Below are 26278 nucleotides of genomic sequence, written 5' to 3' on the forward strand. Positions count from 1 at the left end.
AGAGTGTAAAAATATTAACTTTGGCCACTGGTAAATTAAGCATGCATTTTGTAATTTCTAAAGTAACCACCAAAGAATAGAAACAGAGTATCATTTCCAAACAAAATAAAATGAGAAAAAAATACCTCATCAGTCCAAAAGAAGGCAAGAAAGAAGAGAAAAAGATGAAACAAGTAAACACAAAAAAACATGGCAGGCATACATCCAAATATATCAATAATTATAGTAACTATAAATGGACTAAATGCAACACGAAGACATCCAGAAGTCATAACTGAAGACATTCTTCTTAAATGCCCAAAATGGGGTCTAGAAAGATTATTTGGCATTTTTAAAGAACTAAGAAGAAGAAAGGCTTGATACAGAAGATTTCTAATGACTTGGAAAAGACGATCCACAAAACTGATGCTAAAGTAAACAATAGGGAATATGCAAACGACAGATGATTTTACAGAAAACATTTTAAGAAAACTTCACCCCACCTTCCCAAACATGCCCAACTATTTGCAAATACTTACTGATAACTGCAGAAAACCCGAAGGAGGTCTTCAGTACGAAATTCTTGGGGGAAGTCATAAATTTCAATGACATGTGGAAATTCACAATCACTGAGGTCAATATCAGAAACTTCATGGTTGTAATAATCAAATCTAGGTTCCTGGATGCTTTCTCTATTCTTTATATTCCCTGATAACTAGAGAAGCAGCAGCATATAAGTGACTGTTACATCAAGCCAGAGCATTATAAAATATCCTACCATATATAAATAATCCTCCTTGTCTCCATATTCCAATTCCTTAATCTTTAACACCGTCTCTGTATTAACGCTGTTCACAAAACAATAATGACCAGGGGTCTATCATTCAGTTTATATTAACATGTGGGATACTTAAAAAGGTATTGAAATTCCAGCAAAGATAGGCAATGCATGAAACTTAACTTGCATCTATCAACCAGTGTGTGAAAAAATGTAGAATGATTAATGTGGTGAGTTACAAATGGTACATCTTAGAAAATGAATTTCAGAAAATAGCTGAAGAGATGAATTAATAACATTTGTTTTATTTGAGTTTATTGATCAGGCTTATCTCATAGTTTCTTTTCTGGAAGTAAACATAAACAAAACAAATTTTAAAAATGAAAACACTTTGTTAGCCTACCTTTTCTTACATGTAGCTTACAAAGGAATTTGTTAAGACAAATGTGAGTAGTATAAGTATTTATATTTAAGGTCTCTAGCATGACAGCTACCTAGAGGAATTCCCACATAGATTAGTTAAAAAAAAAAATTAACAGTAATGGGAAATACTTACAATTCTACTATTCTATGAGAAAACTGAAGGCTATTAACTATTTCACACTTCTGGAAGCAGAAGGGAAGGGGGAAAAAGGGAAAGTGGTAGCAAAGCCAAGACAGTCCTTTTGTCATTCACCTGTTATAAAACCTAGCTGCTAGTACTAACCACCCAAAGCCTTCAGACCTGAGAGTATCTTCTCCTTGTTAATCAAAAGTCCAACTAGGTCTCTTCAAGCTTTTCCCTCATTTATACTCTGCCTTACTGCCCATCAAATGAGGAAATGAGAATTTGCAATCCCAAGGATACACCTCCTTTCCTTGCAGAAATAAAAAATGCATTCAAGAATTTGATTTGGGAGGAAGAAGAGAGGGAAGGTGATATAGGTAAAATCAACAAAAATGTTTATTTATTGTTGTACCTCCAGATTCTTTTCTCCATTAAGCTTTAGTTTACATTAAAAAAAACCAGGAATAATAATAGCACATATACCTCACAGAGAGGTATGTGGATTAAATGATTTGTAAGTGCTCAGCACACTAAGTATAATAATTATATAATACCTAAGTATTCAATGAATTCAACCCACTTAATTAAATTTTAACTCAGTGCTGAATCTATTACAGACCAAGAGCCATGTTACTTCCACTCTGCTTAGGATGTAGAAAGCAGGGGCACCTGGGTGGCTCAGTCAGTTTAGCATCTGCCTTCAGCTCAGGTCATGATCCCAGGGTTCTGGGATGGAGCCCCACTTCAGGCTCCCTGCTTAGCAGGGAGTCTGCTTCTCCTCCTCCTTCCTACTTATGCTCTCTCTTACTATCTCTCTCTCAAATAAATAAATTTAAAAAAAAAAACGTTTTTTTGAAAAAGGATGTAGAAAGCAGGAAGAGAATTATTCCTTCCACCACAACAATGAGAAAAGATTAGGTGATCCATAAAATCTTAACTTTTCTTGAATTTACCAGACGGCTGTGTGTGCAAGACAACCCAAAAAAACTGAAATCCCAAGAGTGACAAGTCCCTCCAAAGAGAAACAAAACAAAGAAACTGTTTTGCCATTGGCAGATCATGTCAAAGAAGTGGGCACTACAAAAGTGGGCAAGAAGAAGTCAGCTAAACTTAACAAATTCTCAAAAGCCTAAAGTGGGCTGGTCTACCAGTTTAAAATAACTGTCCCAGAGACAAGGAAGGTCTGCAGTCACTTCCACGTCCCTCCTCATGTCAGTGCCACACTGTCTTGATTACTATAGTTTTATCATAGGTTTTGAAATCAGAAAGTTTTATATCTTCCTTTTTGTCCTGCCTTTTCAAAACCATTTTGGCTATTCTGGTCCCTTAAATTTCCACATAAATTTGAGGATCAGCTTGTCAATTTCTGCCACAAAAAAAAAAAAAAAAAAAAGGGCAGCTGGGATTTGTTGAATATGTGAATCAATTTGAGAAGTATCTAAACACTAAAAAGAAAAGATGAACATGGGCTACCTTTCCATTTATTTAGGTCTTCTTTAGTTTCTTCCAACAACGTTTTGTCGTTTCTGGAGTACAAGTTTCATACTTCTTTTGTTAAATTTATTCCTAAATAGTTTTTAAATGTAAGTGTAAATGGAACTGTTTTCTTAATTTCATTTTTGGATTTCTGGCATTACTTTTTGAGTTACTTTGCAAAAACCAAATCACTGCATGTCCGTGCATTTATAAATTGGGGTTAAATAATGCATTGTGAGACCTAAACAATGCATGACTATAAAATGCCTTGGAATTATAAACCCTAAGAACTGATTATAAAGAGGAAGGAAAGAGGTGCCTGGGTGGCTCAGTCGTTTAAGCGTCTGCCTCTGGCTCAGGTCATGATGGGACAGGGCACCACAAGGATTTTCTACTCCGGCGGGAGGCACTGTCTCCTCTACTCTGCCTATGCTCAACACCGCTTATGCTCTCTCTGTCAAATAAATAAATAAAATCTTAATAAAATAAAATAAAATAAAATAAAATAAAATAAAAAGGAAAAGCAGCAGAATGGTCTGCCAGGAACATCTGATTATTGTCCTTTGCTCTAACCTACTCAGCAAAATTGAACTTACATATTTACATCCTGTTTCTTTAATACCCATCACGGGCCTATCCCAATCCCCCACCCCCCTCCCCTCTAAAGCCCTCAGTTTGTTTCCCAGAGTCCACAGTCTCTTGTGGTTCATTCCCCCTTCTGTTTACCCCCTCTTCATTCTTCCCTTCCTTCTCCTACTGATCTCCCTGCTATTTCTTATGTTCCATAAATGAGTGAAACCATATGATAATTGTCTTTCTCTGTTTGACTTACATCCCATTTCTAAGGAAACTATTAAGTGTTTTGGCTTCTGAGACTGATTAAATGCAAAGTGTTAGTAATAGCAACACAAACAATTCTTATTCTACATTTCATAACAATAGATATAAAGCCTACAAATTAGATACTCCTGACTAGTTTTTCCTATCAAATAACATACTCCTGACTAGTGTTATCAGGGATTCCTAACTTTTCCAAGGAGGAAGAAGAACTTCATTTCATTTCTCTGTGGTACTGATATTAGGGAGATCAGTTTACATTTCTAGTGGAGGTATGGTGGTAGGTAGGAGGCCATACTGTTAACGGCACTTTCTCTCCTGAGAATCTCAGCCAAACATGACAGGGAGCCTTGACAGAGTAAAGTAGAGAGGAGTTTGTGACACTGAAGAGGGAAATGTCTAATAGAGAACAATATGGAATGAAGTGAGGATCAGAGCAAGACTGTGAAGGGAAGTGAGGGGGTGGGGCCGCTGTCACAGTGGGATTAGACAAGGCAATACAGACAACTTTAAGGAGAGGGTCTAAGGTTTCATGCGCTGATTATGTAGACACACCTGCAGCAGACCTGCACTGTCCAACAGAACAGTTGCCAGCCACATGTGGCTACTACTGAGTACTTGAAAACTGTGGCTAATTTAAACTGATATGTGTTTTATGTATAAAATACACATCAGATTTCAAAGACAATACAAAAAAATAAAATACCTCATTAATAATGTCTTATATTGATTACATGTTGAAATTATATTCTGGACAGATTAATTTCACCTGTTTCTTTTTACTTTTCTTAATGTGGCTCCTAGAAAATTTTTAATTATATACATGGTTCCTATTTGTAGCTTGCATCATATTTCTATTATAGACGATTGAAACATTTCCTCTAAGAGTCACATATACTGAACCAATGTCTACTATACTGTCAATGTGAAACCTTCATATTGTAAGACCTACATATATATTTTTCGTTCTGATGTAAGAAATGTTTGATAAAGCAACAGAGGGGAGAGGTTCTGAATTTGATTCATTCTGATCTCCTTATTAGACCAAGGGAAAGTTTGCAAATAACTCAGAGCAAATAATCTTGAGTTATGAATCACGAACATTTTAAGATTTTTTTTTAAAGATTTTATTTATTTATTTGACAGAGAGAGAGACAGCCAGCAAGAGAGGGAACACAAGCAGGGGGAGTGGGAGAGGAAGAAGCAGGCTCCCAGCAGAGCAGCCTGACGTGGGGCTCGATCCCAGAATGCCAGGATCACACCCTGAGCCGAAGGCAGACGCTTAACAACTGCGCCACCCAGGTGCCGCGAGATTTTTTTTTTTTTTTACCAGTTATCCCTCTTGTTTATTTATAAAGCATAAGTGAAATATGAGTATTCCTTCACAGGCACAACCAGTTTTCACAAAACCATCCAGCTAAATTAAAATTATCTTCCCCAAAGTAAGGGTTTTAAGACTTACAGCCTGGTGGTCTGGTCTTGAAAACAAGTCTGTAAAATAGTACCTGACTTGCTATGACTTAATTGCCTTGATCCCTTTTTGTAGAGGAAAAAAAAAGGGTGAGCAGAGTAGGTCAATTAGGCATGGATCATTGAGCTTTTTATTTTTTGTTGCTTTTTGCTTGATCCTTGGTTCTTCAAGATACAAAAAGAAAAACAAAAAGTTACCAAGTTACCAGCCAGTTACTCTCTACAGACAAAAAAACACCCAAAAATATGATACATTATTTTGGAATAAAGTCATATTTATATCTCTGTCAGATGAGCATGTCAGATGGCTGCTATTATTATCCTGATTACAAAGATGGAGGATTGCATCACCGAGCGACTAAAGGATATCCTTAAGATTACAAATCAAATTACTGACAGAGTTTGACTCATAACTCAGGTCTCCTGACTGCTAGTCTAGTATTCCTTCCATAACATGATAAAAAGGTCTTTCAGTGAACACAATCAGGAACAGTGCTGTATTAATGTTCAGGACAACTAATTCTCTCTGATTCAGGATTTATGGATATAAGCTACTCTAGGAAGAGGAAGGAAAGGGCAAAAGGAGAAAAGGAAGGAGGGAGTGAAGATCAATGGCAAAACTAAAAAGATAATACAGGGTTGCTGATTGCTTCCTAGTTGCATATTCTAGATAGCATACAGAGCATAAATTGAACTCTCCGAAACACTGCTGTGACCATGTCACAGATGATTTGATCAAAAATCTTCAGTGACTGTACTTAAAGGTCCTATAATCTGGCCCCAACCTACCTGTGGTAGGCAGAATCACAGTCTCTCAAAGATATCCAGGTTCTAATTCCCTCAACCTGTGATTATGGTACATGGCAAAGGAGAACTGAGGTAGCAGATGGAATTAAGGTTGTTAATCAGCTGACTTTGAAGACTTTAGGGAGATTATCCTGGATTATCTGGGTGGACGCAGTTATAATCACAAGGGTCCTTAAAAGCAGAAGAACTCAGAGGAAAAGAGACAGTGAGTCAAAGTGATGGTATTAGAAAGACTCAGCTGATCATTGCTGGCTTTGAAAATGGAAGTGGCCATGAGCCAAAGAATGCGGGCAACCTCTAGAAGCTGAAAAGGCAAGAGAATAGGTTCTCCCCAAGAGCCTCTAGAAAGGAATACAGCCCTGCCAATACCTTAATTAATTGGCCCAGTGAGACTCATTTTAGACTTCCGACCTCCAGAACTATAAGTTCATACATTTGTGTTGTTTTAAGACACTAGTTTGTGGTAATCTATTACAGCAGCGATAGTATACTAATATATCTTTCTAGCTTTATCTCATGTCATCCCTTAAAATATGCTACATTCCAATCAAAGAGTAATACTCACTATGCCTAAACACTTCTTACTTCCCTCTGCCTATTGCTTTGGTCTTATTATTTTGCAAGTGCTAACATCTGTCAGTTTGCACATCTCAAAATATCACACTATTCTCCAACGACATACTCAAATAGCACTTCTTCTATGATTCCTCCCCTAAATACCCCAAAGCATGTATAATCTGACTCTTCCTCTACCTTTCTACAGCATTTACCTCATCTGCACTACTTTTGAAAGTCATTCCACAACACCTTATATAGAGCTGGACCTGTCTCTTCCTCCAACCTCATCTTGATCACCTAACCACCAACCCAACAAACATTTAATATATGTTCAGCACACATTACAAAAAGAACTTGAATTTCAATATGTAATAAAGTTGTATTAAACATAATAAACCACTTTAAACTATAGGTATGTCTGTAACAAATTTAAACATGGGGGCATCAAGTTACAGGGACAAGGACAATAAAGACGTGACCACAAGTTGGTGGTATAACATGATAACATTACTTACAGAATTAACCCATAGAGTCAATTCTCAATTACATAGGTTAGGTTATTCAAGTTCTTTGTTTCTATTTTTTTCTTCCACTTACATCTTATGGCTACAAAGCTGCTTATTAACTCACTTTCTGTTGAAGAAAATCTATTTAAAATGTCATTATTTACTATAAACCTTGATAATTTAAGATTTGGTTGGAGAACAGGTTAAAGCTATAACCAAACAAAAAAAAAAAAGGTTTTTGAACTATCTGGATTTAATTCTACCTAAGATATGCTAGTATCACAGAAAGTTAAGAGTAACACCCCAAAATTTTTTTTTTTTTTTTAAGATTTTATTTATTTATTTGACAGAGAGACAGCCAGCGAGAGAGGGAACACAAGCAGGGGAGTGGGAGAGGAAGAAGCAGACTCCTAGCAGAGGAGCCTGATGTGGAGCTCGATCCCAGAAAGCCAGGATAACACCCTGAGCCGAAGGCAGACGCTTAAGACTGTGCCACCCAGGCGCCCCAGCCAAGAATTTTTCATGTTGATCTACAGTACTGTGAATAAACCAAAAGTCAGAATTAAAATGTTAAACCCATTTAACTTCTTGTCTTTGGCAGATAATAACACTACTTATCTTAAAAAAAAAAAAGTATTTCAAGTTTTTTCAGATTTCTCATGATCCAAGTTCAAAAACATCCAAAAGGAGTTCCCTAAAAAGGTAATACCATTAAAGTATTACAGCATAAATATTTACATGCTATGCAGCATAAATGATAGCTTCTAGCCCTCTTTTGTACTATTCTGGAATTATGTCCCTTTCAACAGAAGGATAAATTTAGACTTTTAAAATCTAATATTTTATATAGTAAGTATAAGAGGAGATAATGTTCCCAGTGGAATTCCCTACCCACAAATAAAATTATCTACTATATCTACACTACACCCCCACTGACCTTACCAGGAAACCAAAGCCAGAAAGGCAAACTTTGGCTTCATAAAATTTGTAACAAGAATGGGTAAAATGCCCTGTAAGGTGTCACCTACAGATTTCTCTATAACAGGTATAAGCACTATCTCAATACCTCTGATTATCCTCAGTGGGAGAAAGCAATGGCCATAGCTTTGGATTAAGGTATAATTAAAGGGGGAGGGGGACGAACAAGGAAGCAGAAAAGGAAAAGGGTAAAAGGAAATAAGAAAAAAGCTACAACAAGACATGTATGGTGCCCCAACAACTGGTTCAGATGATCATTTACTGACCCCAGTGCCAGAGGATAAATCTGAGAGCTCTAGTTCTCCCCCAAGGATGGTAATGTAGGGCACATGAATATATGGGCAAAGACCAAGTGAACATCCTGAACCAACATGGACCTGGTTCTGTCCAGACAGTACATAAGTTAACATGGCAGACTAATGTTGGCATCCTTGACAAGATGCTAAACAGATCCACCGAAGAGATTTAATTTATAGTCAAGAGAAGTACTGGGAAGGCAGGGAGACATCTCTATTTCCTCTTTTTCCCAGCATGATTGAAAACATTAGATGGAGAGATGCCAATGATGTAACCAGACTATCCAAGAATAGGAGACTACTAGAGGTTTGAATCTTCCCAAACTACCCCTGACAGCTTGACTCAGGTACTGCTATGATAATCAGTGACAATGGCTGCCCACAAGACCTAAGAACACTGCAAAACAGATAAACTTAGCATTTACTGCCATTCCACTTCATGCTTGATTTCTCTAGTCCGTGATTTTGCTCCCTTCAGATACCTAAGATCCTACATCATATCTATGCCAGTTCTCCCAAACAAAATTTTTTTCCTTGTTTATTACTCTAGAGAGTATTACCCCTTGCCTATCTGTCCCCATCAGGCAACACATACGTACTTCTGACCTTCAAACTGCAGACTCAGACCCACTGCTTTAAGAAATGAGTCAGTCTTGTCCTGGGCAGGCAATATAATAGCACAACCCATCACCTGAAGGGTAAGAAACATAGTCTTTGTGCATTAAGCCTAGGAGATCCAGTATGCCTGGGCATCCTCTCGGCTCTTCCTCAACAATCTCAGTTTTTGGTCAATTCACACAAAAATCTATACAAGGTTGCTGACTAGCACTTAATATCCCTCTGTCCCAAATGTCCCAAAAGCATTATTGCATATTTGTATCTCCTCACACCCCAACCTCAATTTTATAACACAAAACAGTCTGAATTTAAATATATTTTGACTGTTGGCTACCCACTTCAGGAGTCAGGCCTATAGTTGGGCCCCTCTTTTCCTTTCTAGCACTCCCTCCCAAAGCCCAACAACAGAGTACCCAACATGGCCTACAAGCAATTTTTTTTTTTTAAGATTTTATTTATTTATTTGACAGAGAAAGAGACAGTCAGCAAGAGAGGGAACACAAGCAGGGGGAGTGGGAGAGGAAGAAGCAGGCTCCCAGCGGAGGAACCTGATGCGGGACTTGATCCCAGAATGCCAGGATCACGCCCTGAGCCAAAGGCAGACGCTTAACGACTGCGCCACCCAGGCGCCCCTACAAGCAATTTCTGATACAAATGATATTAATTCAAATCAAAGTGTAGATGAATTTAATTCTCCTAAAGGCATGTTTCTATCTTTAACCAAACTTTTAACACAAATGAATTTTTAATTTTGGGATACAGCTGTTAGTATGTTTTCTCCTGACTGGGGTAGAATGTACACTCTGGTTCTCTTTGCAAACCCTCCCACTTCCCCTCCCTGCGACTGTCACTAAACAGAATGAATTAAATGGAATAAACATTATGAGTCATATCGCTACTCCTACCCCATCTGCCCTAACTATACCCCACATACCAAATCTCATGGAGCTCACTAAAGCAAAAGCACTGCCAGGGACAGAGTAAGGCACACCACGAATCTCTGAGGCTTCAGAAAAGAATGCCTCCTTGTACCGACAATAGAGGCCTAGAACTGTTTACCTCTCTTTTGTCCTGAAAAAGCATCAGAAATTAAAATGCTAGCGGTGTGAATGCAGATGAAGAGGGAGAAAATATTATGCAACAAACCTAATGAAGCTCAGATGGGAGATTTTTCATTTTAGGAGATGTTTGGTCTAGAAATAAACAAATTATGAGCAATGGTATTCCCTTAATGTTCCCTCTTTCTGTATGAACCAGAGATCTAGTCATCATCCACTAGTGGACTGAACAACAGAGTACATAATTCAGATTCTTCACTGGATGTCCCAAGTGATTGCATTTGAATATACGGCATCTGGAATCCTCACTTGTGCAGTTAATAACATATTAATTCAGGCATTTTAATAAAAATATTAAATATAAGTCTGTTAAAATGAGGTACAATAAAAGGTATTGTGAAAATAAAAGTTAAAATAGTAATAAAACAGTGAAGGAAGAGTTACATGGGAACCCCAAACTCTTCGATTCTTTTTCCTGTAAGCCTAAAACTGGTCAAAAAAAGAAAATCTATCAACTTTAAAAAACGGAAAAAACAGAAATTGGGAGCATACAACAATCTCTGAAGTAGGGCTTCAAATCTTGTTTAATTCTATGGCCTCAATAACATGCAACAGTGTCAACCAGTTTAGCCCTCAGGGATCTCATCCTTTGTTGAAGCCACTGTCTAGATCAACCATCAGACAATCAAATTTAGGACATCTCTTATATGGTGGTTTCATATTAGTTATCCTTCAGATTGCTAGGTGACTATCTAATCACATGGTTACATCCTGTCTCTCTAAATAAAAGGAACTTTAAAGCTGAGAAAAAAGCTGGCATGTAACACAGTACCTTTAAAATGAAAGTGATAATAACCATATATATCAAGCTATTTACAATTTATAGTTATCAAACTCTGAGTACTCAATCTTTCCATTTAACTGCAAAGTGATGAAGTACCAACTATTAATGAAGTCCCCAGGGGATGGGATAAAGGACTTTCCTCCCTTCGTACTTCATATAATTTGCTTTTAGTGGATGGATTTTGAAGTTTTCCTTCCACTTTGGGTTTCCTACTTAAACACAGAGAGCATTTTTGCAAAAGTCTACGTGGGAAGAGAGCGCATAAATGCTGAGGTAGTACACACAAAGGAAAATAGTTTGGGATGGCTGGTATTCCTTTACTCTTCTCTTTTCCATGGTTATAACATTATTAGTAGCCTTCTGTAACAAAAGGAGACTCCTACCTAAATCAAGGCCAGAAATGACCAGTGTCAAATTAAGGCCAGAAATGGCCAGTGAAGGGACCAGATGCCATAGTCTATCAACATCAATGTTATGTTGCTGGTATCTTACTAACCCTCCTACCAATCAACAGATTTGCAGATCACTACAGGAGGCATTAGGGGCTATGAAGTTTTATCTAGACAATGATAATTCCTGCGTTCTTGTACCAAGATGTCAGAGGGTTAGAAGTCAGGCCAACATCTTTTTCTTTATCAATTACCATCTTACATTTCTGGGTATCCCAAACCATAGCTTTAGGAGATTAAGCGTGATCTTTAGAGAATCATCAAGAATTGCAGTTCCAGGAATTCAGTAATGACCCATCTATGCTCTCTGTCCACTCAGGCAGTTTTAGAAGTCAAATGTTGCAGGAAACTGCTTCACATGCCAATGGCTGTCACACCCTGCTCTACAGCATACCTCCCTGCTTATTAGAAGTATTAGACATACCTCCATGTGTAGCCATTGTCAACAAAGAAAGAGGCCCGCTGGGAAAAGAGGCAAAAATCACTGGCTGGAAAGTTTTCAAGAGAGACTGGGTTAGCCTTTAATAAAGTATGTTTGGAGCAATATAAATAATAAATTAAGAGTAACAGTCACCAGAGGGCTATTAATGTTATTGGATTTGTGACATCTTTTAATAACATTATTATTACATCTCCTAAAACTCAAAGCACAGGAGACCATAGTTTGGAGTTGGATCCGCTACTTGCATTCTCAATCCATTTCCTTCCTTCTTGCTCTCATCACCCCTTATACCTCAACACAGACCCCACTCCCTGGCAAGCACCAACGCAGTAGGTGATATCCAAACACAACACCCAGGCACTGGCTGTCTTCAGCTTAAAACATTACATACGCCATTTTCTAGCCATTCCCAGTTTTAGAGCATGTGAGTGTCCTCTTCGGCTATATTACTATGCTCCTCAAAACACTGAGTGATTGCCCATATTCTTCTGTACCTATTCTAAAAAGTGTTAAGACCTGAAAAACAGAGTTGCACACTTGAACCCTCCTCCCCCATTAGAGAAGCCATATCCCTAAGCTACCACCATAGAGAATCCAAGTTCCAGCAGCAATGAAGTTTTGAAAGCCCCTGGAGTCCGCCCTAAAAAAGCATAGAGCTCCAACTCTGCCCCATCACCTACATCCATTCAATAAATATTTACTGAATCCCACCATGCGTAAAAGGCTCTGTGTGCAATGTCTTTTTTTCAGAGGAAGCTACTCCTTCTCTCCTATGCATAACCGTGCTCTCTACCTCTCAGGTAATCCCTTTGCCAACACTGAGACCTTCTTCCAATGCTAGGATCCTTAATAACTTCTCTATATTCACCTAACTTCCCACATTACTAGTATTTCTTAAACTAATTTGGGTCTAAAACCTCTACTGAACAGTGTTTTTCTTTTCTAATTATGGTTGGACAGCCATCTCTAGTTAACACACTCACATTCTGATACACATTTAAGTTTGTCTATTACCTTTGGAGCAATGGTTCTCACTTTATGTGCACTTGGAAAACACATAAATACACAGACTGCTGGGCTGAAGAATTTGCATTTCTAACAAGTTCCCAGGTGATGCTCGTGCTGCTGGTCCAGGGACCACACACTTCGGGAAGCACGGCCTTTGAGAATCTGATGAAAGCTATGAAAAACTGCACATACATATAAAATTCTGCATGCAATTTCAAGGGGTTCATGGATGCCCATTCATAGATACCTTCGGCTCTATATTTCTAAGGAACGTTTAGGACATAGTGTTTCCGACTTGATCATAAGAAGTGCTAACTGTGGTACAGGTGCACGTGCAGACACCTAAGAATGACGAGGAACTGCTTGGTATTGGAAAGTCAGTTCTGTCCAACGGCCTGCCCCTCTCCAGTTTCATGTGTCTCTTCACATCCACGTGATCATTTTTCTGTACTTCTGGTTTAATTCTCAGTAACAAAAGCACTAATCACTTCATATTTAAAAGGCTCTCTGGAATCATTCAAGCAAAAGTATTTTATAGGTAAAGAACTGGTCTGATAGAACATAAACACTGGATTGAGAAAACTAGACTGAAATCTTGATTCTGCCTTTCCTAAAGGTATGACCACTAAGCTTCAATTCCTCATTTATAAAATTGGGGACTTCACAGGGGAATTATTTTTTCCCCTTCCAGACAAAGGTTATGTGAACCCACCATAAGGACTGAAGGGAAAGTGTTTCTACTATTTAAAACCAACAATTGTTATTTGTGGTAAGGAATTTAAATATTGGATAGAGAGTGAATATCTAAATTAAGAAAAAGAAAAGATTAAATAATTTCCAAAATGCCTTCAAACCCAACATTTTGTATTTATGAACTCTAACCAGCATGTCATTATTCACTCATATTTTCTACATGTACTCAACATTTATTCTTTAATTTAACTCGCATAAACTATGTAAGAAACAATCACACCTTCCCTTATTTTACCCTTCCCTTCTCTACTTCCTTCCCTCCACAGTGTCTAACAACATTCCAACATGTCCTGGAAAAACACAATAAATATGAATAATAATAAGTTATTCTCCTCCCTCAAATAGGCCTGTGTAAAATATATCTTATCAATGCAGAAAATCCTTTTGAAGAAGTTTCCCTCTGTACTTCCTCAACAGATAGCCAGAATCCATTAGATTTGTCCTTAATCTATTCGATAAGATCTCTCAGGACTTGGCTATTATAAACGCAGCTCAATTTGGTATGTTTTACTTTGTAAAGATCTACCAGGTATTCTTTTCTCAATCTACAATCCTATTTGTTTATTACAGGAACCCTTACACTGGATGTAATATGAGTGAACGTACGAGTGTGCACACATGTCTATCAAAATGATCCCCAAAATACCAGGCTCTATGAATCTATAAATTATGTAAACATTGAGCAACTTCTACTAAACAGACCTCTTGCAGAAGACGTGGATCCAGGCAGTCACCATCATCATTAAACAAAGACTCCCAGCTCTCTTCAGTAGCAACACTTCCCTCCACACGAGACGTTTCCGTTGCTTTTGGTTCCATGGATGTTTCCATAGATACAGATTCTATATCAGGAAAGGATACACCAAATTCTATATTCTCTGAGTCATCTTCCTCTTTTGTTTTGAACTCTTCAGCAGTTTTTAGTTCATGCAATGCCTCTGTTATATCACCAGTACAATCTAGATCATTGCCCAAGGCACTGTTTGAAAGTACTTTTGTCCCATTTAACATACTGAGTTCAGAGTCCAAAAAAGTGTTACAATTACTACCAGCAATCTTCTTTATAGGTAAGGAGGAAGCACAATCTGACAAGCTCTCTATCAACTTTCCTGTTGACTCTGTGAAACTAGATGAAATACTCTCAGCATAAATATCTGAGCAAGCAGTCAGGTTGCTGAAATTGTCCATGTCACTCCCACTTCTAGCTACGTGAAGAGGGGCTGTATCTGGACTCATTTCTAAATATTTTGAGAAACTACCTGTGTTGCTACAGGCATCATCAGCTGTTCTAACTGCGACTACACAAGGGCTGCCCGTAGTTATCTGATCAGACGGGACATCTGTCATGTCCATCTTACATGCCTTATTGGTAATGTCACCTACACTCTTCGACTCACTATCTGTATCTGTTTCATGAGCAAGGAGAGCTGTATCAGAAGGTTCATACTTTATACATAAGTCATCAGCAGTGCTGTCATTCTCACACTCTCTAATCATTGTCGGATCAAAAATACCATTTATGCTCTCTAATTCGCTGACTACAGTCATTTTATGAGAGATGTGATCCACAGTCTCAGGAATGGAATCTATAGCTCTCTGACCCAAGATGAAATCTGTACTGTTGGCTACATCACCAACATTCTCAGCTTCAAAGTCTACACAGGTTTGGTCAGTGATACCATCAGGACTTCCAGGAACAGAAATACCAGTGATGCCTCCACTGCTGGGAGTCAACATTCCACACGATGTTTGCATGCTTTGTTGTACAATTCCAGAATTAGAATTCAGTTTTACAGGTACAGTCATACTCTCAGGTTTCAACACAGAATTAAAAACTCCAGGAAACTGGGACAGTATCTCCACAGCCTTGGCATCGGTCTCAATTCCGCTTTCTAAACCTCTGCCTTCAAATGTTTTGCCCCTTAACTCATGCCTACTGACATCACAGAATTCCACATTTTGGAATGGCTTGTTTAGAACCTGGGCCTCACTCATTTCTGAAGACTGAGACAGAAGCAACTTCCCAGGTCCTGTCACATCTGTGGTTTCAATCTCCAAACACTCCACCTCCTTTGGCTTAAAATATCTTTGTAAAGGTACACTAGGTATCCCAGGATTTGAGATGCTTTGCTGATGTCCTTGAGATAATGTTTCTTTGGATTCTGTAGTTCCCCTCTTAACACAAATCTTATCTTTCTTTTTTTCTTGAAGGCACATGTCTTTTCTTAATTTTGCTGAAAATTTCTTTCCTTCTTTACGGTTGTGCTCCTTTTTATCAGGACTAATGCTTAATCTTTGAGTCTCAGATTTGTCTCTCAAGATCTCCTTTTGGAAGAAACAATCTTTTTGTTCTTCTTTCACCACGGAGCTAGGTGGACCGCAGCTTTTTTCCTCATCACCTGACTTGAGCAGCACTACGCCCCTTCGAGCTTTAGGTACATAAAGTGCCATGTCAGGTCTTCTGGCTCGAACTCTGCATCTCTCTGCTGCTTGCTGCATGGTACCACCTCAATCTGCAAGAAGAAAGAATAATTCAATTAGCAAAAACTAATTACAATGTATTGAACCAAAAGTTTTTTAAAGACTAGGTAGAGGGCCTACTAATCCATCCTACAGAAACCCTCAAGTTAAAAGAAAGTAAAACCTGCCATAAAATAATTAATGTAATCAGGTAAGCAACTAAGGAAATTCCAAAATAACTCATGCGCCCATGAATTTTATCCATATATTGTCTTTCTTCATAGTCCCAAAACCCTTTATCTTTCTGTCCCAAGTCCTCTCTACCTTTTTAACAAGCAGCCTTATCTTGGCTAAATTAAAAGATTATTAAGAAAAGTGACTACCGGCTATTAAGTACTCATAAAACACTATTATCTCCCTATTCCTAGAGCCCAGAATTTACGCTGGAAGTATATGCAAGGAGGACCCCTAAAAACATAATATTTGTTCAATATAATGTATATGCATAAATAAGATTTTTAAAAACAACTTGAATGTAGGCTAGAAAATGAGACAACTAATCCAGGACTGCCTTCTAGAAGATGTTTACTATTTAATCAAATGACCTACTATAAATTTTTCTTCCAGCAGCAATAAAAAACAGCAATAAAGCAGGATGAAGTAGAGTGGAGACCAAGGAATGTGATGAGCCAACTCACATTAGTAACTGCTTGACAACCTTCACCGTGGTTAGTCAATGGAAATTAACAAAAGGGAAAAATTTAACAAATGGTTAAATAAACCTTCATTTATCAGAAAAATACACGAAAATGTGCCGGTCAACTTCATATTGAGTTCTTTTAATCTTCAAAATAATACTATGACGTATTAGTGTATCCACAGCAAAGAAAATAAGGAGGTACACTACATAGCAAAGAAACACCCTTATACACTCAGAAGCACTCATTGTTAAGATTTCACCACACACATTTCGAAGGAAATAGATAATAAGAGAGAAACTATTTCCAGATCCCTAAATTCTCACCTGATCCAGAATACTTTCTCAGTGAAGAAGCTGGGCTCTCATGGCACAGGCTGTTTTCTTTTCAGCCCAGGTATATACCATGGCCCTGATCATCAAGTGTTCCCAGGAATCCTCTCGTTCTTTTTCTCTTTTTATGTGTTCATTATTATCTAACCCACAATTCATGACGGATCTTCTTTCTCTCTTTCCAACTGTGGGTGAATATGACTTTAACATTTAGACATGCCAGATTTTTCAAAAATGCCTACTTTTCAAAAACAGAAGTACTGAAGTGTATTTCATTGGAGAGGATCCCACAGACATCATGTGTCTTGATCTCAGTTAGCAAAGCATCTGACAATATACATCATGATGAACTTCTGCATGTACGATGGAAAATGTGGGCTACTTAATAGAACTAGTAGCACCCACAGCAAAAAATAATAGGTAAAAGTGAACTGAGGATTATTTATAGGTGATCTGTGTCCCCAGAGCCCTTTGAAATTCAACACCTTAAACAATAATTTGAATATAAACAATAAACAGAGTGCTTATCTGCAAATGACATAAAATCAATGTGATTAATAAATACCAAAAACGATAAAAGTACAATTTAATATCATTTCTACAATCTGGAATGCTGTGCTGAAGCAATATGAATAAATACAAAAATCTACTTTGATTTAAAAAAAATTAAACAACCCAACACTTGACTTGTGTATAATTTGCACAAGAAAAGATTTAAAGGCTTTTACTTCATCTACAAAGTCAATGAACCCAAAAGGTAGATATGTGGATATTTAGAAAGGCAACACAGTCTTAGATTACAGAACTCAGAAAATATACCGCACAAAATATGGTTAAAGGAACTAAATAAAGGTATACTTCTTGCCCGAAGAGGTCTAAATGGAAACATCCAAACTACCTTTATACCTGAAGGACTGGTTGCTCTACAGAAGAGATAAATGTTCTCTTCTATGTTTCTATGCTTCTACGTTTCTCAAAAGTCAGTACCAGAACCAACTGGTAGAAATTAAAGGAAAACATAGTTTAGCTCAACATACAGCACTCTAAGAGCTCTCCAACACTATTATCAGGTAATGAGCTCTGTCTCTGTAGTCTATAAGACTGATACACTAGAGAAAGAATTTCTATCTGTAGATTGGTCTGCATTTAAGTATTCTTTGAACTTGAAATTCTATGATTCTATTTCTGTTCTACAATAGACATATAATCAAAGGCTTCAAGTTCAAAATTATTTGTGCTACACCTAATGACTTTTAAAGCTCAACCTTTTTCTTAGTTAATGCCCACATGTTATATGATTTCCAAAAGCTGAGAAACAGCATAATAAATTTATACCATCTACTTCTTACCAATACACGGAACTCAATTATGCCATGACCAGCAATGTGCTGGTAAATGTTTAGTAACCAGCTTTCCATGTAATTCAGAGTACTGGTTGATATTTTCACTTACATCAATGATGTCAGCAATGTAACATCATTGCTGAAGTGGATAATCCTTTTTGAATACATTCCAAATTTTTGAGCTATGTATAATGTAATAGCTAAAGACATGACACTTTTAAGTTTGCATTATTAGCATTTTCTCCATCACCTTACATCTAGACAAGCAATAAACAATAAATCAAGCCCTGATTTATGGCATTTGCCTAACTCTATGATGTAAATATTCCCACCATAGCTAATGTCAAGCTATCACTGTAACATCACTGAAAACTGACTGGGAAAAGATACACAGTAGCACACCATAACACAGTATTTTGACCTAAAGATACAATATTCATAAATCATAGTAAAATATAGTCAAATAATTAGGAAGTGATGAATTTTAAGTATCTATTACCTTTTTATAAATGCCATTTATTTAGTAATAAGTTATGTAATTTAATTTTTAATGATGGCTGTGTTTAACAATCAGTTTGCATAATTCCTAAAATTTTAATAATCAGCTCTCAGGACAGTAGGAGATGCTCCAATACACCACTGTCTGGAACAATTCTTTCATAATAACTCACAGACCTACAATAAAAAGAGGAGCATCCCCATCTTGTGGACTTTCAAGATAATGCCAATTCAGTTTAAAGGCTTGTTATGTTTTTGTGAACTTCTTTTGCAACTGTAGGCACAAAAGGCCTTTAACAAGGGGAGATGGGGTATCTGTCATTAACAATTTTTAAAATGTACCTTTGATTAAAAATTTCCCACCCAGGTATTTACTAATAGCACTTGATGTTTTATTTCTCTCTTTAACATAGTTTTAAACTTTTTTATAATATTCCACATGCTTTTATTGGTCCTGTTTGCTTTTTAACTGGAGGGGAGAATCTGTTATTTGGCTTGTATTTTGCAGCCAACTTATCCTGAAAATGGCCATCAGCATGCAATTCTGTTCAAAATTATATTACCTAAAAGAGATAAAAATTCATTTTCTTTTATGATGGTGAGCAGTTAATTGCTAACATACACCTTTCAAATATTTTAGGTCAAACCACCTTTTTCTATACTATACTTCTGAACACTAGGATCCTATGTGAGAACCTATCCAATTGCTTCTATGGTTTCAAATATTCCTTGAGAGAAAATAATTAGTACCTTCCTCTAAGTACCTCTCCGCCCCATCTTCATGAGTAAGTGAACCAGCACAAAACAAATCAGGCTTTCACACTTTGTAACAGAATTTTAATGCTGTTTGTCCATGTTTGGCATATAAAACAAACGGATCCCTCTTCAATCAACAATAGAGAATACTGGCACTTAAGGCATTCATTGGATAATTCAACCATGAACTGATCTGATCCAATACTTACCAATGACTCACTTGAGACATCTGATATTCGAGAGAAACTGCCTAATGGGCATGTTAACTATTCATTCTTCAAGAACAAATTAAGCACTATCACTTTGTTAGCTCATTAAATGCATCAAAACAACAGCATGTATCTTGCCTTTTTACTTGGAAATAATTTCAAATACACAGATAAGTTACAAAAGTAGAAACACTACAAAGAGCACCTGTACATCTTTTACCTGTACTTATCTACTGGTAATTTTAACTCATTTGCTTATTGTTTGCAATCGTGCATATCCCACTCTCTACACACACACACACACACACACACACACACACACACAGAGGAAATTTTTTCCTAAACCTTTTGAGGGCAAAGTACAGACATCATGGCCCTTTATCCCCTAACACTTCAGAGTATATTTTCTATAAACAGGTATATCATACAGTTAACAATGTCGGCAAATTTAACATGGATACTTTTATCAAATCAAACACAGGTATTCCAATTTTGTCGGCTGACCCAGTAATGTCCTTTATGGCATTTATTTCCTTCTTCAATACTGGATCCAGTTTAGAATCAGGTAATGCACTTAGTTACCAAACCTCTTTAGCCTCCTACCTTCTAGAATGTTTCCACAGCCTTTCACTCTCTTTGATGACATTGACATTTTGGAAGACTACTCCCCCTCCCTTTAAATAAGAGCACTTTTTTAAATAAGAGCATCCCTCATTTAAGGTTTGTCTGACGTTTCTCATGACTAGATTGAGGTTATACATTCTCCGCCACATTAGGTTATGTATTCTCAGAATAGTACATAGAGGGTCATATGTCCTTCTCAGGGCATCACATCTGGAGGCACATGATTCCCATCTGTCCTTCAATGGTGACCGTTATACTGATTACCTGGTCAAGGTATTGTCCAATTTCTGTACTGAATAATTACTGTGTATTTTCTCCCTTGCAACTAAAAGCAGTCTGTGGGCTAACACTCCGAGAGCATGCAAATATCCTGTTCTTCACCAAAATTTCCCCCTAGATTTAGCATCCACTAATGATTCCAATCTGATCCAATCTTTTATTATGATGGTTACAAAATGATCTTCCAACTCTGAAAGTCCCTTCACATTTACTAGTTAATCCTTGGCATCTTTTCCTGAAAGCAGAAGGAAACCACGTATCTTCACTCACCACAAAAGCTAAGATTTCCTAAGTTAAAATTCAATGTTAAAATCTGTTTTCACAGTTGATGGGGATACAGGAAATGTCTACCTGAAAAACATTTTCTAACTTTTGCAAGTAACTATCATCTTACCCCATCTCGCATGTATGAAAAAGAAGGGAAAAAGGCATGTCTCTCAGACAAAGTTAATACAATCCCTTTATCAGGTATAGCAAATGTGTCCCTTTCTGCTCTTTTCCAGAAGACACAGAATTAAGTTGGGTGTACAAACACAATGACTAATCCATCCCAGATGTCTGGTAATATTTATTTTTTCTGTCCCTTTTCAAAGTCATCTCAAATTCCTTTGGGAAGGAGGCAAGGCACAATCAATTCATGTATGTTAATAAACAGAAAAAGGATCTTTTCTGTATCATTTCCATATCATTAATTTCTGCTCTCATCTTTATTATTTTCTTCCTTCAGTTTTCTTTGGGATAACTCTATTCTTCTTTGATTAACTTCCTGAGTTAGTGAATTAGCTATATTCTAAAGTTTTTGTTGTTGCAGTTACTACTTTTGGATTACAAAAATTTTCAAACATATATAACAAGAGAAAACATTTATGACGACTCTCAAATACCCATCACTCAGCTTCAAATCATGGCCAGTGTTTCTTCATTTTATCTGTGCACACATTCCCAAATATCATTTCATTTCATCTTTAAGTATCCCAGTATCTATGTTTAAAAGATTAAGACTTTTTTTTTTTAACAAAACCATAATAACAATATACACCTTAAAAAGGGGAGGGGGGAATAATTCCTTATATCATCACATTTCCAGCACCCAAATTTTGCCAACTGTCTCCCCCCCCCTTTTTTTTTTGAACACTTGGTTTGTTAAAATCAGGATCCAAAAAGATCTACACACTGTCTTTTAATTTATAGGTGCCTGTCAATCTGTTTTTGTTTTCTTATCTTGCCATTCATTTGTTAAAGAAACTGGGTTATTTGTCCTATAGAATTTCCCATATTCTGGAGTTTGCTGATTGCATTCTTGCAGTATTGTTCAATAAATGCTTATATATAGCCTCTGTATTTCCTATAAAGTAGCAGTTGATCTAGAGACTTGATAGGATTTGGGTTTAATTTTTTTTATAGCAAGACTATGTCTTAAAATGGTGCTATGAACTTCCTATTGCATCACATCGGAAAACTGTAATATCTGATTGTCTTTTGTAATGTTAACATTGATCAGTGGGTTCACATACCATCAGCCTGAACCATTCACCATAAAGCTTTGTATCAAACTGTCACCAAATGATTTTAGTAGTCTCTGATGAATACTGCCAAGACATACTATTTCATCAGGGTTTACAAAATGATGACATTCTAATTGTTGTTCTTTTTCCATTTATTACCTGAAATTCTTTTATAATGAACTTTGATCAACTATTTTGTGACTCTGAGGTACAGTTTATATGGGTAAGACAGAATATTTGATTATTTACCAGTTTCTGAATGAACTGGTTCCATGCATCTTCCAAAGGCAACCAACATTTTGTTGATTTTAACTTAATGTGTTTCAATCCACTGCAATAATTATTCTTCTTGAAGCTCAAACTATCTTTGGCCAATGGCAGCCCCACCAGAGGGCCCTTTTTACATAACCCCAAGTTGTCTTTGACGGTTTCTCTTCTTTTCCTTTTTTTGTGACAAGATGTCCTACTATGGCCTACCCAGAGCTTGAATCAGCCACATTTTTCAAGAAGCCCTGGTTCATTTCAATGAAAAATAGTATTTTTAAACCACAGTCTGGGCACTAACACGAGTTTACTGCTACTGGGTTGGGCATTGTGTCTAAACCTTTTAAGATCTCACAAGCTTTCTGATTCTTGGAAAGAAATGATAATGAAAATACCTATTTCTATGCTTTTTCCGTCTCCTTATTTAGAAGTATCTGCCAATATATATATTTTATTTTTAAACTGATTTCCAACTTAATTACATTGTGGTCAAAATGAGATCAATTCTTCAAAATTTGTTGACTTTGTTTTATGGTCTAGTAAATGGTCAATTTTGGTAAATGTCTCATCTGTGCCTAAAAATACCGACTAATGGGGCGCCTGGGTGGCACAGCGGTTAAGCGTCTGCCTTCGGCTCAGGGCGTGATCCCGGCGTTGTGGGATCGAGCCCCACATCAGGCTCCTCTGCTGTGAGCCTGCTTCTTCCTCTCCCACTCCCCCTGCTTGTGTTCCCTCTCTCGCTGGCTGTCTCTGTCTCTGTGGAATAAATAAATAAAATCTTAAAAAAAAAAAAAAACCACTAACTTTTGGGGTGCTATATGTATGTGTAATCATTAATCAAGTGTATTAAAGTATTATTCAAATGATATCCTTACTTATTATCTGTTTGCTTAATCAATCATGTGTATTGCATCTGTGTTCATTAAATCATGTTTATTAATCATGTTCAAATCATATCCTTACTTATTATCTGTTGGCTTAATTAATCACTGAGATGTAGATGTTAAATACCTGTTTGTGGATTTACTGGTTTCTCTGATTTTGTATATTAATTTTTATATTTTTATGTAATTGTTTGATGTTATCAGATACTTATATTTAGGATTATTTTACTTCCCTGGTAAATTGTTACTTTTACCATTATGCAGCAATCCCTTCTGTTGTTGAATGGGGGGGTACTAAAGTGCTTTTTGTCTAAAAGGAATATAACTATGCAACTTTCATTGGTATCATTAGGTATCTTGTCTTTTTACTTTCAACCTGTGTTACCATGTTTTAGGTTTGTCTTTTGCAAAAAGTATACAACTAAACAGTGTATTCTTTACCCATTCTGTCAATGTTAGCCTTTTAACTTAAAATTTAGTCCATTTACATTTATTACGACTATGGATACATCTGGAAGTATTTCTACCTTTTCATTTTTTGCTTCCTTTCCATTTATCCTACTTTTTATAATTTTCTTATTTTCCTGCTTTCTTTAAGGTTGATGAAGTTTTTTTTTTCCTACTGCTCAAAAGGCTCTATAATCTTATTTCTAGTCTGTTAGTGTTTTAACATGAGTGCTTACCTAAATATCTAAAGTTAACTATTATTTGTCTCCTAAACAACGGTACAATGCTTTTATTTCACAATGCCTTCCATATGTACTCTTAGTTTTTGTCTAAAAATATCTTTACACTGATCCCAGCCTTTAATGGATTTTGACTTTCATTGTTACTGTTAAGAAATGTATTGTCAGTCTGTCGTTGGTTTGTAGGTAATCTCTGTTTACTCTCAAGATATTCTTTAAATATTCTCTTAGATATTTGGTGTTCAAGTGTCTACTATGTGTTTAAATGTGTATTTAGTATTATTTTTCTACTAGAACACTATGCTTCTTGAATTTGAGTATTTTAGCTCTGAGTCTTTTACCAGTTCTATTCATTCAAGTTGATACCTTCAGATGCACCCTCCCCATCCATCACTAGTTTCCGCTCCAAATTTGCCTGTTCTGCATTTTATCCTATCCAATCAGTTTTTAAATTTTAATGACTAAGGTTCTGTCACAGAAGTCATATTTACCTCCTACCTTCCCCCTGATCTCCCTGGTCTTATGTTTTTTTAATAGCTGTATTGTTGCTCTGATATTTGTTTTCTTCTTTTATCTTTAATGATTTTTAAATATCTCCATTTTTTAATGTTTATTGTATTTATTATAATTGTGGCATGTGCTTTTTTATTTTATTAATTTTTATTATAATATCAAATACTTATTATTTAACAGTTCTACTTTTGAAATTCTTGAGGATTTAATTCTGCTGTGTTTTCTATCATTGACTTTTGCTTAAGGCACAGTATTTCATCTTCTTCTTCTGGCAATTTTGAGTACTGAGTTCAACATCAGAGAGGCTTTACCTATGGGAATTTCATACAGTGAGACTACAAGTGTTCCTCTACAGAGTGGTTCTACATTAATGTCAATTTTTAAGTTTGAGGTTTCCTGGACCATTAACGTATAACTATGAAACACAAACCACATGAGGGTAAAACAGTAGCTACAAAATCTCAGGAAACCTGTCCCCTTCACTCAGAACCCAGGTGAAAACAGACAAACTTCTTATTTTCTTTTGTAACCCTAATTTTTTTTCTAGTCTACTCTGAGTGGAGTACAACCCTTTGAGAATTAAGGCTTTAGGGAGTGAACTCAGTTTCTAACTCATCTCTCCCAAGCCCAATGGCTCCACTCCTATTTACCATATGGCTATTACAATCTAAGCTTCTTAGTTATCAAGAACAGCAACAATAGCAAAATAAAAAATAAATGAAAACTGTAAACAATCTAAACAGGAGTAATTCCTAAAATTATGGCCCATCTAGATCCAAATGGATCTATATCCAAAACATAATACTAAGTTTAAAAAGGAAATTATAACCCAATCTTTTTTTTTTTTGGTGTGCACGCGTGTGTATGTGTGTGTGTGTGCGCGCACGCACGTGTGCACACATACATAGTGAGCAGTCAATACAGGCTGTGTTTTCTGGGTTAGAATCCCAGCCCCATACTTGATTAGCCATTACTTTAGACAAATTACTTAACTTTATTGGAGCAAAAGTTACCACTCTAAGCCTCAGTTTACTCAAAGCATAAAATGAAGATAATAACAGGCTTATTTCATAGGTACATAAACAGATTAAATAAAATGATACATGTATAAAAATTTGCCAGTCATGGTAAAGTCTCAATAAAAGTTAGCTATTTTAAATAGGTAGTTGAGTTCCTTAAGTTACATTTGCAGAGAGAATCAAAAGCCCTTATACTATAATAATATTCAAAATGTGCCTTGATTACTTATAAAATCCATTTCTACTTAACACTAACATCTACTGCAACTATGTATCCTGGTTTTGCCTACCACTCTCTCACTAAAAGTCTAATGTTGTAAACATCCAATAATTCAAAGTAAACACAATGCAACTCAGTTGTAAAGTGAAAATACAGATCTTGAAAAAATGTAGGATTTCATGAAGTCTATAAAATAATATTGAAGGAAGTGTTCATCTCACAGTATAACCCTGGGGGAATGAAGATCTGGATGAATCAAACCAGTAACAACTGAAGAAGGGAAAATGCAACAAGGATGATGACAGAATAGGAAACAAGAAAGAAAATGTCAAGGGATTAAGAAAAATCCCTTGAGAAACTGCTAAAGCTCTCAATAGTTTTCCTAAAACTGATGCACTAGGTCTAGTCTGTATGATAAATACTAAGAAAATCAAATAAAGTGAAGGATGCTATTAGACTATCACAATTTTAGTGGAAAAATTATACCAAGAAAATATATCATTCTTTGTTAATGGAGAATTAGCACAGCCATAATTAAAGGCTAAATTTTATTAAATATGTGGTAAAATAAATGTTTTTATTTC

At 36.4% G+C, this 26278-nt stretch overlaps 1 protein-coding gene across 5 annotated transcripts in view; it reads right to left on the minus strand.

The window, feature by feature from the left end:
* Nucleotides 1-26278, minus strand: part of R3HCC1L (R3H domain and coiled-coil containing 1 like) — an 84088-nt gene that overhangs the window by 16034 nt on the left and 41776 nt on the right. For 4 of the 5 annotated variants that reach the window (XM_040624013.1, XM_040624014.1, XM_008704367.2 and 1 more), the window contains exons 3-4: nt 14107-15917; nt 519-694 (exon numbers count right to left, since the gene is read on the minus strand). In XM_040624013.1, the coding sequence (XP_040479947.1) occupies nt 519-694; nt 14107-15903 (1973 nt within the window). In that variant the 5' untranslated portion in view covers nt 15904-15917. Of the gene's footprint in view, nt 1-518; nt 695-11625; nt 11690-12657; nt 12753-14106; nt 15918-26278 lie in introns of those variants that run through there. The other variant, XM_008704492.2, reaches the window with a different exon arrangement.

The sequence above is a fragment of the Ursus maritimus genome, unplaced genomic scaffold (assembly GCF_017311325.1).
Source record: "Ursus maritimus isolate PB19 unplaced genomic scaffold, ASM1731132v1 scaffold_7, whole genome shotgun sequence".
Lineage (NCBI taxonomy): Eukaryota > Metazoa > Chordata > Mammalia > Carnivora > Ursidae > Ursus > Ursus maritimus.